The sequence below is a fragment of the Aquarana catesbeiana genome, linkage group LG07 (assembly GCF_042186555.1).
Source record: "Aquarana catesbeiana isolate 2022-GZ linkage group LG07, ASM4218655v1, whole genome shotgun sequence".
Classification (NCBI taxonomy): Eukaryota; Metazoa; Chordata; class Amphibia; order Anura; family Ranidae; genus Aquarana; species Aquarana catesbeiana.
The window spans coordinates 282,514,196-282,533,316 of NC_133330.1; the positions used below are offsets into that span (position 1 = coordinate 282,514,196).

The window sequence follows — 19,121 nt, forward strand, 5'->3', positions numbered from 1 at the left end:
ACCCCAAGTGGGATCACTAGAGTCACAGGAGTGAAGTGGACCATCTGTGTTAGTGCATTCCAAAGAAAGAAGAAAGAAAATGTTCTGGAAGGTTGTTAGTTGAAAATATACATGTAAACATACTCTATTCATAGTATTGCTCGGTCAAGAGGAAGGGGTTTTAATGCAGTAACTTAGACGTGAATTGCGCAGCCTCTAGTCCAGGTGGTCCATGGCTGCCAGCTGGATTGTATTTTTTTATAATGGTTTGTGTCAGAAGCAGATGTGTGCTCATAACTGTAGTGTAACGATACCAATTCTACGACTTGGGTTAGGGTTAAGGATGTGTCTGACTTCCAGTGTCTAGCTATGTTAAGTCTAGCTGCCATCAGGATGTGGGTGGTCACTATTCTAAAGGGGTGAGGAAGGTCCTCAATAGTAAGATTCAGGATCGCAAGTGCTGGGGAGGGGGGAGTTTTGATGTGTGTAATGTTTGAGATTAGCTGGAAAATACTATCCCAGTACGTTTTAAGAAGGTGGCATGACCAGAAGATATGGAGAAGATCTCCTGGGGATGAGTTGCATCTCCAGCAGATATTGGGGACTTGAGGATGAATAGACGTGATTCTGGCTGGGGTCATGTACCAGCGCAGAGAGATTTTTTGCGCCAGTTCCCAAAGGGCCGCGCATTTCGTGGCCTTGTACGTGGATTTGAATGCTTGATGCCATTGATTGTCTGTGAATTCGTGATTCAGATCTATTTCCCATTTCTTGTGAGGCTTTAGTTTGGTGAAGGTATGTTTTTGGTGTAGGGAGTTGTAGAAGTATGAGATTCCTCTGAGATTTGTGTTAGGGTTGGTGAGATAATCCCAAGTCTTGGGGTGGATGTTGTACAGAGGAAGGGGGACCGCTTTGAGGCAATGTTGTATACGGAGGTAGGTGAAATATTCAGATGCGGGTATTGTATATTCAGATTGCAATTGGGAGAATGGTTTGAGGGAGTTGTCTTGCAGTAGATGTTGTAGGGGCCCTACGCCCATGTGTGTCCATGAGGTTACTGGTAGTTCAGGTGCTATATGTTTCAAGGAGGCCAGAGGGATGTGTGTTTGTGGTTCATGGGGGGTCTGGTTCATTGAGATGGATAATCTTTTCCAGGCTTGCGCTGATGCTTTAATAGTTGGAGATAGGGACTTTGGGATCAATGAGCCCAGTGGGGTGCTCAGTAGCCAGGTTTTCAGGTCTGTTCTTGTAATTGAGGAGCATTCAATTTGCCCCCATAGGGTAGTTGGAGTTGGATGGAACCAGCAGGGTAGTTGGGCCAGAATGGCTGCTATATGGTAGTCTTCAAAATCTATAGAGCTCGTGCCCCCCACTTGCTTATGTTTAGTCAGTTGTTGATGTGCACACCTGGGACGTTTACCGTTCCACAGGAGTTTGTTGTACATTGTGCGTAGGGATCTAAAAAATGTAGTAGGTAGTGGAATTGGTAGGGTTCTGAAATAATAAAGTATTTGGGGTAGGCAGACCATTTTAAAGGCCGCAAGCCTTCCTGTCCAAGACAGCTCTTGTTTTGCTATTTGTTGTGTCGTTTGCTGTATAGTCTGAAGTAATGAGGGAAAATTACTTGAATAGAGGTTTTTAGTGTTCCTTGGAAGTTTGATGCCCAGGTAGGCAATATCAGTGTCTGCCCATACAAAAGGATATTGTAGTTGTAGAAGATTTTTTATGGTGGCGTTTATATTTATGTCTAGGATGCAGGATTTGGATGTGTTCACCTTGTAGTAGGAGATCGAACTAAACCATTGGAGCATATGGTGTACCTCAGCCAGGGAAACAGTCGGGTCGGATAGGATAAGGATGATGTCATCCGCAAATAAGCTGATCTTATGGTGCGTAGTTCCAATGTGTAAGCCCGAGATGTTGGGATGAGAACGGATACTTTCTGCCAGGGGCTCCATGAGCATATTAAATATGAGGGGAGATAGAGGGCAGCCTTGACGGGTGCCATTGGTTATGGGGAATGGGCAGGAGAGCATGCCCTCTGTGTAAACCTGAGCTTCAGGGTTGGAGTATAGTGCCATGATGGCTCTAAGAATCAGACCCTGGAATCCAAACTTTTGGAGTACCTTTTCTAGATAGGTCCAGTGCACCCTATCGAACGCCTTCTCTGCATCCAAGGATAGGAGCAGAGAAGGCGTTCCGGTGGATTCAGCATGGTGGATCAGGTTTATCATCCGTCTGGTGGCGTCAGATGCTTGTCTACCTTTTGTGAACCCCGTCTGGTCATGGTGTATAAGGGTGGGCATAATTTTGATCAATCTTGTTGCTATGGTTTTTGCGTAAATTTTAAGGTCGAGATTAAGTAGAGAGATTGGGCGGAAATTTTGAGGTATATTCGACTGTTTCCCTGGCTTTGGCAATGTTATTACCAACGCGTTCAAGTATTCTTTAGAGAAAGCAGAAGAGGAGGCAACGTGGTTATATAATTCCGTTAAGTACGGGGTCAAGTGGGGTGAGAATTGCTTATAGTATTCCCCAGTTAAGCCGTCAGGGCCTGGGGCTTTGCCGCTAGGTAGTGAGGTAATAGTCTTCTTTATTTCTATTTCTGTGAAGGGGGCATTTAAGGTATTCAGTTGGTCTATCGTCAATGTGGGTAGCTTGACTTTCCTGAGAAAGTGGTCAATGTCGTCTGGGGTGGGCTGGGGTGTGAGCGGGTCTTGTTTTAGATTATATAAGTCTTCATAGTAGGCGCTGAAGGCATTAGCTATGTCTTGGGGGTTGCTCAGCGGGGCTTTGGTATGAGGGTGGATAAGTTGAGATATTTTGGCTTTGGTTCGTCTGCCTTTTAGTCTTTGTGCTAGTTTCTTTCCTGCTTTGTTAGAGGTAGAATACGATGTAGCCTTAAATTTTTTCTGGAGGAATTCGTAAGAGTGAAGGAGTAGTGTTCTAAGTTCCTGTCTAAGGGTCAATAGGTGATTTGTCAGGTGGTCTCGGGTGTCAGATTTGTGTCTCGATTCTAGGGTTGCTATTTGGGTTGTCAGGTCGTTTATACGTTGCGTCCTCTTTTTCTTATGGTGGGAATTTAATTTAATTAACATGCCTCTCATGTATGCTTTGTGTGCACTCCACACCACGGCAGGGTCGGGCACCGAGCCTTTGTTTAGTGAAAAGAAATCAGTTATTTGTTCTGCAATAGATGGCGCATATTGATTGTGTTGAATGATGTGGTTGTTTACTCGCCATAGAAATGTAGTTTTTTGTACGTTAGAGTCTTGGATCGTGATAGAGATTGGGGCATGGTCCGACCATGTCGTGGTGTGGATTGTGGAGGCAGATACATTTTGTAGAATAAACTTATCGGTTAAGAACAGGTCTATTCTTGAATAGGAGCGATGCCTGGAAGAAAAAAAAGTATAGTCCCGTTCGGAGCCATGGTGACAGCGCCAAACGTCGTAGAGGTCTTGAGAGGAGATGAATCTTTTCAGAGGTGAGACTCTTCTGGTTGCCGATGATGTGGAGTCGATGGATATTTCAGGGACGAGATTAAAGTCTCCACATAATATCAGGTGACCTTTTTGGATGTGCTTGGCTTTACGCAGGACCTTGTGGAGGAATTTAGTTTGGCCAGAGTTCGGGGCATAAAGGTTAATTATGGTATAGGTCACTTTGTTGACTTTGCAAGCAATTATGATATAACGGCCTTCGGGGTCTTTTTCGATATCCAAAAGTAGGAAGTCCAGTGAGTCTCTGATTGCAATCATGACCCCTCTGGTTTTAGTTGAATGGGTGGCGTGGAACATCTGGGGAAAGCGGTTGTTCTTGCATAGGGGTGTATCATTGGTGAGCAGATGTGTTTCCTGGGCACAAAGGATGTCGCTGTGAAGATCTGTAGCGGATCTCCACAGTGAGTGTCTCTTGGCAGGATGATTGAGGCCGTTGGTATTTAATGACAGTATAGTGAATGACATTTTGTGTCCGTGGGGGTGTTGGGTGTTGAGTGCAACACTTACGGTTCGTTGCTGGAGGATGAGTCCGATGGCAGGTGGGGTCGGTTGCTTTGATCCTGAGGCGGAAGTCCGAGTGCAGATGTGTTGAGGCACTGGTATAGGGATGTTGATGCTTCTGTTTGCAGGTGAGTCTAGGAGCTAGAGCGCAGTGGTGTTCCAGTGGCAATCCAAGGGTCTGAAATAGAGGTGGACTAGAGTGCTGCGGATAGAGCAATACGTCAGTAACCAGTAGAGAATTGCATTGACAGAGTACTGGTATAAAGAGTGGAAACTAGTGGAAAAGGAACTTGGGTTTTTGGTTCGCAGTTGTCGGATATGATATTGCTGTATTATTCAGCTAGCGCGAATATTAGAGGGGGTGTTTGACACCGTTAAATCCTCTACGTGGGGGTAATCAGAGTCAGTATCACCGGAGGGAAGGAGTTAAGGTGTCGGACTGTCAGAGCTCAGGGGATCTGTGGGATGAGTTGTCGGCCATTGTTGTGTAGATGCGAACATCCTCAGGTGAGAAGATGGTTTTGTTGTCTACGAGGAGGTAAGGCACCGTTGGTTAGTGCGGTAGGGGCAGCCATATCAGGGATTATGCTCCAGGAGTGGAGGAGCTTTAGGCCTTTATCTAGGTCTCCTATTGCATGCGTCTGACCATTGCGGATAACAAGGATGGTAGCTGGGTGGCGCCATTTGTATGGTACTTTGTGGTTCTGCAGACCTTTGGTTATCGGGTTCAGTTGCCGACGCAGTTGGAGGGTGTACTTGGACAGGTCAGGGAAAAGTTGTATCCCAGTATAGGGGCTGGGTAGTGGAGATTTTGCTCTAAGGCCCATAAGGAGCTTTTCTTTGGTTTGGTAGAAGTGGACCCTCATTAGTACATCTCTAGGGACCGAGGCTGCCAGGTGGGACGGTTTGGCAATTCTGTGTATTCTGTCAATAATGGCGTCTCTGGGGGAAGCTTCAGGTATCACTAGATGTATTAATTCTTTCGCGTAGCGTGGTAGGTCCACCGGGAGTATGGACTCCGGGACTCCCCTCAGTTTAATGTTGTTCCTGCGTGACCTGTCTTCTAAATCCGCCATTTTGGCGCGCATCCATGCCTGTTCCTCCTTGATATTGTCATAAGAATCAATCACTTCATTTACTGTGGAAGTACAGGCCTGTATACCCCTCTCAGCATTAGTCATTCTGTCATCTAGCTTGTGAATGTCAGCGGTGACTCTGTGGAACATGGATGAAAGATCATTCATGAGGGAGGATTGAAGGGACAGAAGCATGTCCTTCAGAGTTGTGTCCATGACTGGCTGCCCTGATGTGGGGAAGGAGGCCATGGAGGAATGCAGGGCCTGGTCTATGGAGAAGGGGATGGGAGCCTGGGCCTCAATTAGCTGGCGCTGTGTGTGCAGCGTCAGTGTATCTAGCCTCATCCGAGCTTTTGCTGGGCTGCTGGGGAGAGGGTCACTCTCTGGGGCTTGGTACTTGTCAGGAATCGTACCTGTGGAGTGCTGTGCGTCCTGGAGATCATCCGGGAGGTCCGTGTATGATTCGGACGGCGCGGCCTGGTCGGCGCCATCTTGGGAGTCCCAGCCCGCCGGCTTGTAGGCGAATTCTGTTAGTTTTTGGGGCTTGTGCTCCGTAAATCTTTTCCTGGATGGCTGCATCTTTGTCTCCTGGGTGCCTGGAGCGAGGATGGGTGCGGATGGAGTCGTGGTGTGGGCCGATTACGCTGGATTGTGTCCCCTGGCTGCTGAGCTATGCAGTTAAGCGTCCATCTTCAGCTCCAGTTGGCCACGCCCCGCAATTTTAAATATTGACCGACACCAAGGATGTTGAAAAGTGAACAGTAGTCAATTCATCCCAACTAGTTTCGCCAATACATTGGCTTCATCAGGAGAATAAACAATTAATACAAAGAGGAAAAAACACTGAAGGGAAAAACAAAAAGGAAATGTATTAATGATAAAGCTCAATTGTCATAACATAATTCAAGTGAGCAGTCATGTCACGAAGGAATCACAATTTTGTCCAACCTAGACCCCAGCCCCCCAGTCCCCACATTAAGGACATACCGTGCCAGAATCCCAGGACACAGAACAAGCACCCCCAAGCAGCCAGGGACATTGGTCGAGCCCAGCCCTGTAATTGGCTACAGGGGACCCAGAAGGGTGCCTAGGAAAACTGAAAATTAACATATTGGTAATGAATATTAAATTATTTATTAATTAATTATATAGGCTAAGCCTAAATTAAATACCCTGATTGGACACAAAAGAAACACACGGAAATGCGCTGGATAAGAGACGATACAATGCTTGAGTGTAGGGGTCAGAGAATGTATAAATGACCAAGGAAACTGAAAGCAATATAGTGCATGATGGTAGTATTAGTGGGATGTTTATGGTGCTTTAAGCAAAAAGCTTTTTATTAATAAACAGGCACAGATTATTAGAATATAAAATAGTTATATATGTATAGGCGCTTACCCTAAAACTGCAGACGCCAATGAAGGTAATAGAATGCACAACATACATGGTGTCCCGCCGTTAGGGAAGCTGAACATGAGAGCCTCACAAGAAAAGCCTCCAAAGGGGTCCAACAAACTTAGTTATCTAAGTGTGAATTCAATACATATATAGTCAAGTTACAAACTACCATGCAACATGTGGCTAGATATAAATAGAGGAGATAAAAAACTCCTTCCTAGTGTGAGAGAGGAGATAGTATTACCTTAATCAGACACAGCCAAGCCGCAGCGCATAACCAGCAACATATGAATGAAAAGATGGGGAGGTTTTAGCAGCCTTATAAGCCTTATAAAATGTTTTCATTTTATGGTCGGGCAGTCGAGATGAACTCTCCTGGCTGATCCCTACTTTCCAGGGATGAGGTGCTGTATCTATCAGGACATTCCACCTACCACCTATTTATTTTTAATGGTCCAGGTGTGTGAGTGTGATAGTTATAGCTATATAATCAAACAGAATGTTTGAGAAGACATTTGATTAATAAGATCTAGTCTGATCTTTGGAAAGTAACATTGAACAATGTAAAGTGATCTGAATATTGACAGCACAATGGTAGTCTAATGCCCCGTACACACGATCGGACTTTCCGACAACAAAACTGTGGATTTTTGTTTGAAGGGTGTTGGCTCCAACTTGTCTTGCATACACACGGTCACACAAATGTTGGCCAACAATTATGAACGTACAAGACGTACGTGATATCTCCATTACGAACTCTAGTTTTACAAGACCGAGTGCTTCTGGCTCGTACTTGATTCTGAGCATGCCTGAACTTTTGTGCGACGGACTTGTGTACACACGATCGGAAAGTCCGACAACAAAGTTTTGTTGGCGGAAAATTTGAGAACCTGCTAGCCAACATTTGTTGGCAGAAAGTCCGACAACAAATGTCCGATGGAGCATACACACGGTCGGACTTTCTGCCAACAAGCTCACATCCAACATTTCCCATCGGAAAGTCCAATCATGTGTATGTGGCATCAGACTTTCTTTGTGTGAATTATTGTACCTTAACAACAATACTTATTGTCTGAGGATGTTCATGGTGGACTGATTGGAATTTAAGCTCTTCTTGTTTGAATAATTACTATAGCTTCACCTTACAGGTCCACAAATGACCAATGGCAATTATATTTCTGTAATAATAGATTGTAATGTCTCTGCGCTACCTCCCAAGTAATAAATAGAATACTTCACTAGTTTGGAGCCAGCCCCCACTAAATTGTGATTCACACATAAAACTAGGATCAATGAAATATGTACTAGTGCAGCACTCCCCTCAACCCACAAATAATATCTTCAGAAAACTGTAGACACATTATCAAAGTGACAAGTATACTGTACATATGACAATAAATTTAAAATAATACCTTCAATAAAACTATTGACATTCATTTGAAATAACTTACACACATATAGCAATAAGTTGAACAAATTATACATAACATATACAAGCCATACACACAGTATAATCAGTGTGCAAATGCATGAATCCACTCCGAAAGATCAATATGTGAAATAAGGCTTCATTCCTACGAGGTGGATCTGCTGCCACAGAGTCCGCCTCTGTCTGCAAGCTCAGCATGAGATCTCTCCGTTGATCTCCGCTGAACCGGAGGATGTCAGGTCCCTCCCTGCTTACTGAGGGGGGAGGGGCATGTCGAGCGCCGCTGGTTGTTATGGAGAGATTGGACGAAAACGGACAGCATGGCCGTTTTCATCAGATCTCACCCGATCCGATCTGCCTGGGACGGATGCAAACGTAGGGCCATCCGCCTGATTTTAGCGGATCGGACTGGGTCGGATGTCAGCGGACATGTCACCGCTGACATCCGTCGCTCCATAGACTAACGTGGAGTGCCCGTTCAGGTCCACCAACAGAACTGACAGGCGGACCTGGACGGTCCGACAGTGTGAAAGGGGCCTAAGTGTATAAATATATATACAGTAATGCTCACACTGCGATACATGCCCAATGCTATGTACTGAATCTTACGTTAACTTCTTATTAATTTAACAAAGAATTACAAAGCACATTACATCATCATCCTGTATTACAAATAACATTAATATCTCAGACACAACAAAACATAAATACAATACCTACATATAAATAAATGGTGTGTCTCCCTGAACCTTATCATAATTACCAAGTATAATGAGATTTTTTTCCCCCCTGGAGGAGGCAAGAGATAGCATGAGCAAATTCACTATTCCAAATTACCGTAAGAAGAAAAGAAAACAAACACAAAATAAATAAAAATTAAAAAAAACACCCCTTGGTGATATTTTAGGGGGGAAAACTAGGGAGAATTATGACACCCCAGTTTTACCCTTCCCTTATCGTACTCCTTTACCCATCCCCTTATTATCCCTCCCTCCCACTCTCATGATTACCTATTCAAACCCATTATGTGTATCCTTTACCTGTGAGCAGAATCACTATTCTAAATTACTGTGAACATTTTTTTTATATGTACTGTATCTTAATGTCTCACACAGTGATCACAGTTTGTGCAATACAAATAATCCACTGTGGCAAACACACTATCTTCAGAAAATGTGAATAAAACTTCCAGTATCTCCAAGTGATAAATCCCACATTCTTCAACCTGTGTAGCTGTGCGCTCGCCTAAAAGATGAAGGACCTATAACATCCAGTTAGGCAATATTCCTAACTAATATCTCCAGCATCCACCTCGGGTAGTATGCAAAGCTCAAAATAAAATAGAGGACTCTATAGTGCTGACTGCCATTATCTTTATTAAAATTGCAAAGTGGTTAAAAACACTGAAATCAGCTTCAATACAAGGCTGTGTGGAAGCTGCCTGTCATGGTTTTCCAAGAGCGTCAGCATTCAGTCGTTCGAGGATGCACAATGACGTCACTGCATGCCCAACTGACACGTCACATCCTTATTGGACTTCCTCAGAAGTAATGATCACTATCACTGTGTGAGACACTAGTATCATGTATTGCTCTTTATGCCGAGTACACATGACCGGTTTAGCCGTTGGAATAAACTGAGACGGTTTCTCTGATGGAACTCTGACGGAATTCCATTCAAGTGGTCTTGCCTACACACGGTCAACCCAAAGTCCGACCATCCAGAACACGGTGACGTACAACACTTAGGACGGGACTAGAAAAAGGAAGTTCAATAGCCAGTAGCCAATAGCTTCCTTCTCGTACTTGCTTCAAAGCATGCGTCGTTTTTGGTCTGTCGGAACAGCATACAGACGATCGGTTTACCCGATAGGAATTGGGTCCGTCGGAAATATTTAGAACATGTTCCCTTTCTAGGCCCCTCAGATTTTTTGAAAAAAAGTCAGATGAGGCTTTAGAATGTAGATGAGATACAAGGTATTGGGTACAAATTACTGTGTGCACATTTTATACACTATATACACATATTTTGCATATTGATCTTTTGGGGTTGATTCATGCATCTGCACTCTGATTATATTGTGTATATGTGGTTTTGGATTGATTCGATTTTCTGGCGCTTAGTAAAAATACTGATAGAAGCAGTACTCACTATCCACAATTAAATAATACAAACCGGCCACAAATCGGCCACAGTCATGCTTTATGTTTTCCATCCAAGCTTTGCAATAGTACCCCTAGACCATCTCACTCCTGATTATTAGTAATCTGGTGAACTGAGAACACCTTTTGCTTATCTGTTTTAAAGAAAATAGAAGTATTTCCAAAGGCCCAAATGTGAGGCTCCATAATGTCACTCACAGAGACACAGATTTATAAAATTGTCAGGGCTAAATTTAGAGGAATATCTATATCATAGGCACTAGTGAGATTCAATCTTGCCATACAAGTTTGAATTTAATAAGTTATTCACACCATTTATTTTCAAGGACTAGGTCAGTCCTTCTTATATGTGATGAGCTCTCTGGAATATGATTGTAGTGAATTGTACAGACAACTCAGATTAGAGTCTATCAAGGCAGCCCTTAGAAATCACAGGGCTCCCCGTACAGCGCACCCTGTACAGCCTACCCCTCCTCTGTAAATATCAAATGATATTTTTGCTAAAATGCAACAGCTATAATGTTATGCTTTGCAGTCAAATTATATCCCCATCGAACAAGATCCATTCAGGTGGCACAGAGGCATTATCTGCACCCCCACAGTGAGCGGTACCAATCGCTCACTGTGTTCATTCAGGATGGTGTGAAATAATCCCCCTGTGTGCCCTCAGCAGCTGCCAGTGAGAGAGGAGTGAAATTGCCAGCACTACGGGGAAAGGGGCACACAGGGGTCCCAGACAAATGGTACTAGGACTGATCCCCCTACAGTGCAGCCGGAGGGAGAAAGGAAAAGTAGAAGCCAGCAGCACTGCAAAAGAGTCACAAGCGTCAGCAATAAGATAGTACTGTAGGCCCCACTTTTGAGGCCTGGGCCCAGTACAGGAGGGCTGCCTGTACTGCCTTATTAGTAGCCCTGGGGTCTATTAAACATACAGTTGTGCTCATAAGTTTACATACCCTGGCAGAATTTGATTTCTTGGCCATTTTTCAGAGAATATGAATGATAACACAAACTTTTCTTTCACTCATGGATAGTGTTTAACTGAAGCCATTTATTATCAATCAACTGTGTTTACTCTTTTTAAATCATAATGACAACAGAAACTACCCAAATGACCCTGATCAAAAGTTTACATATCCCAGTTCCTAATACCGTGTATTGCCCCCTTTAACATCAATGACAGCTTGAAGTCTTTTTGTGGTATTTGTGGATGAGGCTCTTTATCTTCTCAGATGGTAAAGCTGCCCATTCCTCTTGGCAAAAAGCCTCCAGTTCCTGGATATTCTTGGGCTGTCTTGCATGAACTGCATGTTTGAGATCTCCCCAGACTGGCTCAATGATATTGAGGTCAGGAGACAAAGATGGCCACTCCAGAACCTTCACTTTATTCTGCTGAAGCCAATGACAGGTCGACTTGACCTTGTGTTTTTGATCATTGTCATGTTGGAATGTCCAAGTACGTCCCATGTGCAGCTTCCTGGCTGATGAATGCAAATGTTCCTCCAGTATTTTTTGATAACATACTGCATTCATCTTGCCATCAATTTTTACCAAATTTCCTGTGCCTTTGTAGCTCACACATCCATAAAACATCAATGATCCACCTCTGTGTTTCACAGTAGGACTGGTGTACCTTTCATCATAGGCCTTGTTGACTCCTCTCCAAATGTAGCGTTTAGGGTTGTGGCCACAAAGCTAAATTTTGGTCTCATCACTCCAAATGACTTTGTACCAGAAGGTTTGAGGCTTGTCTCTGTGCTGTTTGGTGTATTGTAAGCGGGATACTTTGTTGCTTTCACGTAGTAATGGCTTTCTTCTGACGACTCAACCATGCAGCCCATCTTTCTTCAAGTGCCTCCTTATTGTGCATCTTGAAACAGCCACCCCACATGTTTTCAGAGAGTCCTGTATTTCATCTGAAGTTATTTGCGGGTTTTTCTTTGCATCCCGAACAAATTTCCTGGCAGTTGTGGCTGAAATTTTAGTTGGTCTACCTGACCGTGGTTTGGTTTCAACAGAGCCCCTCATATTCTACTTGATTAGAGTTTGAACACTGCTAATTGCATTCTCAATTCCTTGGATATCTTTTTATATCCCTTTCCTGTTTTATACAGTTCAACTACCTTTCCCCGCAGATCCTTTGACAATTCTTTTGCTTCCCCCATGACTCAGAATCCAGAAACGTCATTGCAGCATTGGATGAAAGATGCAAGGGTCTGTCAGGAGTCCAGAAACTCATTGACCTTTTATATACACACAATAATTACAAACAAACAGATCACAGGTGAGGATGGTTACCTTTAATAGCCATTCAAACCCATTTGTGTCAGCTTGTGTGCATGTTATCAGGCCAAAATCATCAGGGTATGTAAACTTTTGATCAGGGTCATTTCGGTAGTTTCTATTGTCATTATGATTTAAAAAGAGTAAACACGGTTGATTGATAATAAATGACTTCAGCCAAACACTAACCATGAGTGGAAGAAATGTTTTTGTGTTATCATTCATTTTGTCTGAAAAATGGCAATAAAAATAAATTCTGCAAGGGTGTAAACTTATGAGCACAAATGTATGTTTGGCCTGACCACAGCTACAGTTTCATGGTGAGCATTAGAAGTTCAATGACTGATTTTACTTGTTTCCTGAAATTGCATTTTAACAAACAATTTTATACACTGAGCAAGCCAAAATAAATTGTTATGAAAGGCAATGGCCCGAAACATTAGCCTTGTGATACATGTGTAAGGTGTAATACACAAGGAATAATAAATGGGTTTTTAAAACTAGCAATTGAGCTCCAAACTCTTTTTCTAAATGATAGAAGCATCAGCACAGTTGATAGATCCTCCTGAGGTATCCAGTGAGCTTTAGCGTTACATTCATTTACTGGTTTGTTTAGCGTAGACTGTGAGGATGATATCATTTGCTGCATGATTGTGCAAATTTTATTTTAATAAAAGTACAAAAAAATTACTACTTGAAGAAACACCATTATCTGAAGAGTAAATATTTATAAAAATAAATATAAATATATATATACATATCTATTTTAATAAAATCCATATTTACTAGTATCTTACAGATCTAAACATGTCATACCCATAATACCCCTTTAAAGAAAATAATAACTCCAGAAAATGTAAATATGTAAAATTGCGGGAGATAAATTGAATGCATTGGTTATGTATACCTCTACCTTCCCCTTTATGAGATCAGATTTTTTAAAATTTAAAAAAAACAAACTACTGGGTGGCTCTTTCTGGTTTGGCATACATGCTACTCAGAATTGGCATATTTTCCTTCTGACTGGTCCATCAATCTTTCCATCCTTTGTTCACTTGGTGGCGACAGGCGCATATCGTAGATGGTACCCCTCTTCATTACCACCAGGTCGCATCGCATGTGGAGCTGTGGAATTGTTACACCTTCTGGATGTAAGTGGCACACAACATATATCTTTACTCTCAATAAAGAGGACATAGGGGGTTATTTACAAAAGGCAAATACACTTTGCACTGCAAGTGCACTTGGAAGTGCAGTCGCTCTAAATCTAAGGGGTAGATCTGAAATGAGTGGAAGCTCTGCTGATTTTATCATCCAATCATATGCAAGCTAAAATGCTGTTTTTTATTTTCCTTGCATGTCCCCCTCGGATCTACAGTGACTTTACTTCCAAGTGCGCTTGCAGTGCAAAGTGGATTTTCCTTTAGTAAATAACCCCCATAGTGTTTTAGCATTGTGTTTAGCATAGTGTTAATACCTGTTTGTGTTCAATATATGGATTCCTTGGGCCCTTCATAACAGTTTTGGAACCTCACATACAATTGATGGTTCTTCATCCATTGTACTGGCTGCTGTTTGTTGAGTCTATGACAGAACAGTAAGAGGAACTTTCCTCAATCAAAAACAACAAAGTAATAAAAAAAATGACAGATATCCCAACCTTTCTCTAGGCTTTTTTTTTTATATACAGGATTTATATAGCACCAACAGTTTGCGCAGCGCTTTAAAACGTGAGGGCAGACAGTTCAGTTATAATACAATTCAATACAGGAGGAATCAGAGGGCCCTGCTCGTTAGAGCTTACAATCTAAAAAGTCTATCAAAAACTGTCTTGGCTGGAGCCTTTTAGCTGTAAATCTTGTCTTCCTTTTCATTATTTCTGTTAAAGGAGTTGTAAAGTCTCCAGGGTTTCACCTTAATGCATTCTTTTGTGGTGCAGCTGCCCCCCCAAACCCCCCCTTTTCTTACCTGAACCTGTTCTTTCCAGCGACGAGCACAAGCCCAGCAGCTTCAGCCACTGCCTCAGTTCCTCATTGGATAAATTGATAGCAGCAGGAGGCATTGGCTCCTGCTTCTGTCAATCAAATCCAGTGACATGAGAGTTGGGGGGGAGGGGACAAGTCCTGCTGTCTGTGTCAATGGACACAGCAGAAGGACTTGGGAGAGCACCCACACGAGTGCCCCCATGGAATGCGGCTCTCTGTGGGGGCACTCGATGCGGAGGAGGAGCCAAGAGCGCCGGGGGGACCCCAGAAAAGGAGGATCGGGGCCGCTCTGTGCAAAAACCTTGCACAGAGGAGGTAAGTATAACATGTTTGCTATTTTAAAAAAAAAACGAACCTTTAAAATCATTTTGACCACCTTAAGGCTGGATTCACACCGATGCATTTTTAGTGCTTTTTGCATTTGGCAGATTTGCACTACATTTCATCTAACATGGTTTCCTATGGGTCACATTCTGTAGTGCAATTCTGCAAAATGCAAAAAGCACTAAAAATGCATAGGTGTGAATCCAGCCTAAGACCTTGTTTTAACCACTTGCCGACCGCCGCATGTGCAATTACGTCGGAAGAATGGCACAGCTGGGCATATGGACGTACACGTACATCCCTTCGAATTTGCCGCCGTGTGGTCGCGTGCGCGCCACCAGAGGCGTGCGGGCGACTCTGCCACGAGCTCCGTGAGTAGGATCGCGGGTTCCGCGGACTCGATGTCCGTGGGGATACCCGTGATTGTCTCACGGAGCTGAAGAACGGGGAGATGCTAATGTAAACAAGTATCTCCCTGTTCTGTCTAGTGACACTGTCACTGATCATAGCTCCCTGTGATCAGGAACTATGATAAGTGATGTGTCACACGTAGCCACGCCCCCTAACAGTTAGAATCACTCCCTAGGACACACTTAACCCCTTCCTAGCCCGCTAGTGGTTAACCCCTTCATTGCCAGTGTCATTTTTACAGTAATCAGTGCAATTTTATAGCTGTAAAAATGACAACGGTCCCAAAAATGTGTCAAAATTGTCCGATGTGTCCGTCATAATGTTGCAGTCATGATAAAAATCTCAGATCACCGCCATTACTAGTAAAAAAAAAATTATTAATAAAAATTCCATAAAACTAACCCCTATTTAGTAGCTGTTATAACTTTTGCGAAAACCAATTAATAAACGCTTATTGCGATTTTTTTTTTTACCAAAAATATGTAGACGAATAAGTATCGGCCTAAACAGAAGAAAAAAAAACTTTTTTTATATATTTTTTGGGGATATTTATTATAGCAAAAAGTAAAATAATGCGTTTTTTTCAAAATTGTCGCTCCATTTTTGTTTATAGCGCAAAAAATAAAAACCGCAGAGGTGATCAAATACCACCAAAAGAAAGCTCTATTTGTGGGAAAAAAAGGACGTTAATTTTGTTTGGGAGCCACGACTGCGCAATTGTCAGTTAAAGCGACGCAGTGCCGAATCGCAAAATGTGCTCTGGTCTTTGGCCAGCCAAATGGTCTGGGGCTTAAGTGGTTAAAACTGTCTGTCTGAGAGAACATTTATAAACATTCTTGTCTGTAATGTGCATGTGTGCGCTAATACCTGGGATTGCGTTGTCATTAGACAGTGCAGAATTCAGGCAAAATGAAAAGAACCAATCAAAATGGCTCCATGCCTAGTCATTACTGTGAACCAATCACAGTGCTCACAAGCAGGGATTTTTTTTCTCAGAAAATAGGTGCAGAACTCCCCCCTTGTCTCCGCCCCCTACCCACCTCCAAGCACCGTCCCTTGTTTCCACCCCCTACTTAGAGAATGCAGGACCAAGTATCATGTTTTGGTGCTAAGTATTTTGCATGCAATTTGCTAATGAAAGGCAGTAATATAGGTCCCCTGTGGCCAGCAATATAAGACCCTCCCAGCAACAATAGACCCTCCTCAACAACAATAGATCCATCCTAACAACTATAGATCTAACAGCCACAAAAGATCCCCAACAACAAAATATCCACAAATAACAATAAATCCGCTCCAGCAACAATAGATAACCACCAGCAACAACAGATCTCCCTGTAACCAGCATCATTAGACTCTCCAGCAGCCAGCAACAATAGACCCCATCCATCAACAGTAGATCTATCCCATCAGCAAATGACCCCCAGCAATTATAGATAACCCACCAGGAGTAATAGTCTTCCCCGGCAACAATAAATCTCCCCAGTGACAATAGATTCCACAGCAGCAAGCATCAATAGACCTTCCAGCGCCCCTTGGCATTAAATACAAAAAAAGCCCTGATCACAAGTGATAAACATTGGCTGACAGTTAGAAGCTTGACTCCCAAAGGCAGTGGCATGATATGACTTGTATTTCCACAACAGCTGGAGGGCCACTGGTTGAGCACCCATGGTCTAAACCAGGGATCTCCAAACTACGGCCCTCCAGCTGTTGCAGAATTGCACATCCCATGAGGCATTGTAATACTTTGACAATCACAGACATGACTAGACATGATGGGAAATGTGATGAAATGAAAAAGAAATCTCACCAACAACAACAGATCCCCCCAGCAACTATAGATCTCCCAGCAACAAAAGATCCCCAACAACAAAATACCCACAAACAACAATAAATCTGCCCCAGCAACAATAGACCGCCACCAGCAACAACAGATCTCTTAGTAACCAGCATCAATAGACTCTCCAGCAACAATAGACCCCTCCATTAACAGTAGATCTAGCCCATCAGCTAATGACACCCAGCAACAATAGATAACCCACCAGGAGTAATAGTCTTCCCCAGCAACAATAGATCTCCCCAGTGACAATAGATTCCTCAGCATTAAGCATCAATAGACCTTCCAGCGCTCCTTGGCATTAAATACAAAAAAAAGCCCTGATCACAAGCAATAAACAATGGCTGACAGTTACATGCTTGACTCCCAAAGGCAGTGGTATGATAGGACTTGTCGTTTTACAACAGCTGGAGGCCCACTGGTTGAGCACCCATGGTCTAAATGAAGACAGAAAGTAAGGGAAGAAAGGAAGTCTTTTTTTTTGTATATAGTAAAAAATAAAAAACAGTGGCTATTAACTGCACGCAGTGCACTGTAACAACTATCTGTTTTTTTTTCTCTTGTTTTATCTCAGCAAACTTAGCTGAGAGGCATTTTTTAATTGTGTTACAGTCCAAGGGCAAATTTAAATGGCAGCTAAGCTGATGAAGATTTGCCTTTTTGTACCTAAGCTCAATTAATGTTAAACTCAATTTAATAGGTGTGTAGTCTCAAATGAAAAAAAACAGGTCAGGCTAAAATGAACTTAGAGTTAATAAATTCACACATAATTGATTTTTACAGATTTACTGATTACTACCTCTTAATCAACACTGACAAAACATATATAAAAGAAGAGAGATCACAGAAAATAAAAAAGGAGATAGGCCATCTGGTGTAGCATGGGTGCAGGTATTCTTCTTTGAACCCTAATACAAAATATGACCTGGGGTCCCTTGAGACAAGCAATCAGAATCAGAGGGAGCACTGACCTCACTGGCTTTTACAAAGGTTGCTATTCGCAGAGAAAGTTATGGATGCTTAGATTTTAATAGACAATTGTTTCTTTATAAGATCCAATGCACTTTTTTATTTACTTGTATTATACTTAACAGCAAGAAATAAGAGGTCCCTATTAAGACTTTGCACCAAGCCACCATAGTCTCTGAACTTATGTTTTTTTGTACATTGCAGAGAAAGTCTACTAGAACAGTGACAGCCCATATCTAATGAATTCACCTGGGCAGTAAAACTGAATGATTAAATGGGCAGTAAAAATATCAGTAGGACACAATGTTATGGACATAGTAAATCCTTTTTTTCTGGAGCAGAAGTGCAAGTTTTGAGCAGAACTATATAAACCCCAGGGGTCATGTAATGGTTATTACCAAACCATTTCCGTTGCTGCTTAACCTTTTTAAAATCTTTTTTTTTCTTGTTGAGAGTTTTTCTGGCTCTTAGATTGGACAGACTGGTTTCTGAAATAAAAATGAATATGTTGACTCTTGGCCATCAGTACATATTTATTTTAAAGGAATATGTGGTTTTAAGTGTGGGTGTCAAGACCACTTATACTTAATATATAGATTTTATTTCATTAATGTTCTGTTTTAAGTAGCATTAAGGTCAGACTGTGAGTGTTCTTTTCTCTCTTAATGAGCACACCCAGCAATTAAGTCTTTGATTTTTTTTTTCCTCTACATGCCTCTTTTTATGTTGAAAAACAAAGAAGGCACGTGTTTGCTGATGATAAGAAATAGCTAAGGCTTTGTAGTTTAGGGTTTTGAATCAGTAATTGATTTGACCTTATGTATGTTTTTCCTGCAGCTGTATTGAAGATTATAAATTGGGTCCCGATGGGCTGTCATGTCACCTGGTCACAGAGCCCTGTCCTGGTGGAGCACACTGTGGAGAGAGTCCTGAGATGCCGATGAACCAGACCCTCTTTGGAGAGCTCTTCTATGGCTACAATAATAAGACCAAGGACATTTCGTCAGGGCAGCTGCTGAAAGGAACATTTAGGTGAGTAGTAATTATATTTATTCTCTTTGATGAAATACATTTAAAAGTTTGTCTGTGAAGGCTGAAGCGAAATACAACAAATGAAATGGGTTCACTCTAGTTGCTTTGCTTAAAATAAATATATCTTGGACTAAAGGAGTTTATGAATTGCAGCACCTTGTGATGCCTGCAAGTAACTGTGTAAAGTTAGCCATACCCGTTGGCTGCAGCCTCTGTCCATCCGCCT

At 42.4% G+C, this 19,121-nt stretch overlaps 1 protein-coding gene across 1 annotated transcript in view; it reads left to right on the forward strand.

Moving 5' to 3' along the window:
- Positions 1–19,121, forward strand: part of ASTN1 (astrotactin 1) — an 843,969-nt gene that overhangs the window by 695,406 nt on the left and 129,442 nt on the right. The window contains exon 13 of the mRNA XM_073592047.1: positions 18,701–18,895. Within this exon, the coding sequence (XP_073448148.1) occupies positions 18,701–18,895 (195 nt within the window). The remainder of the gene's footprint in view (positions 1–18,700; positions 18,896–19,121) is intronic.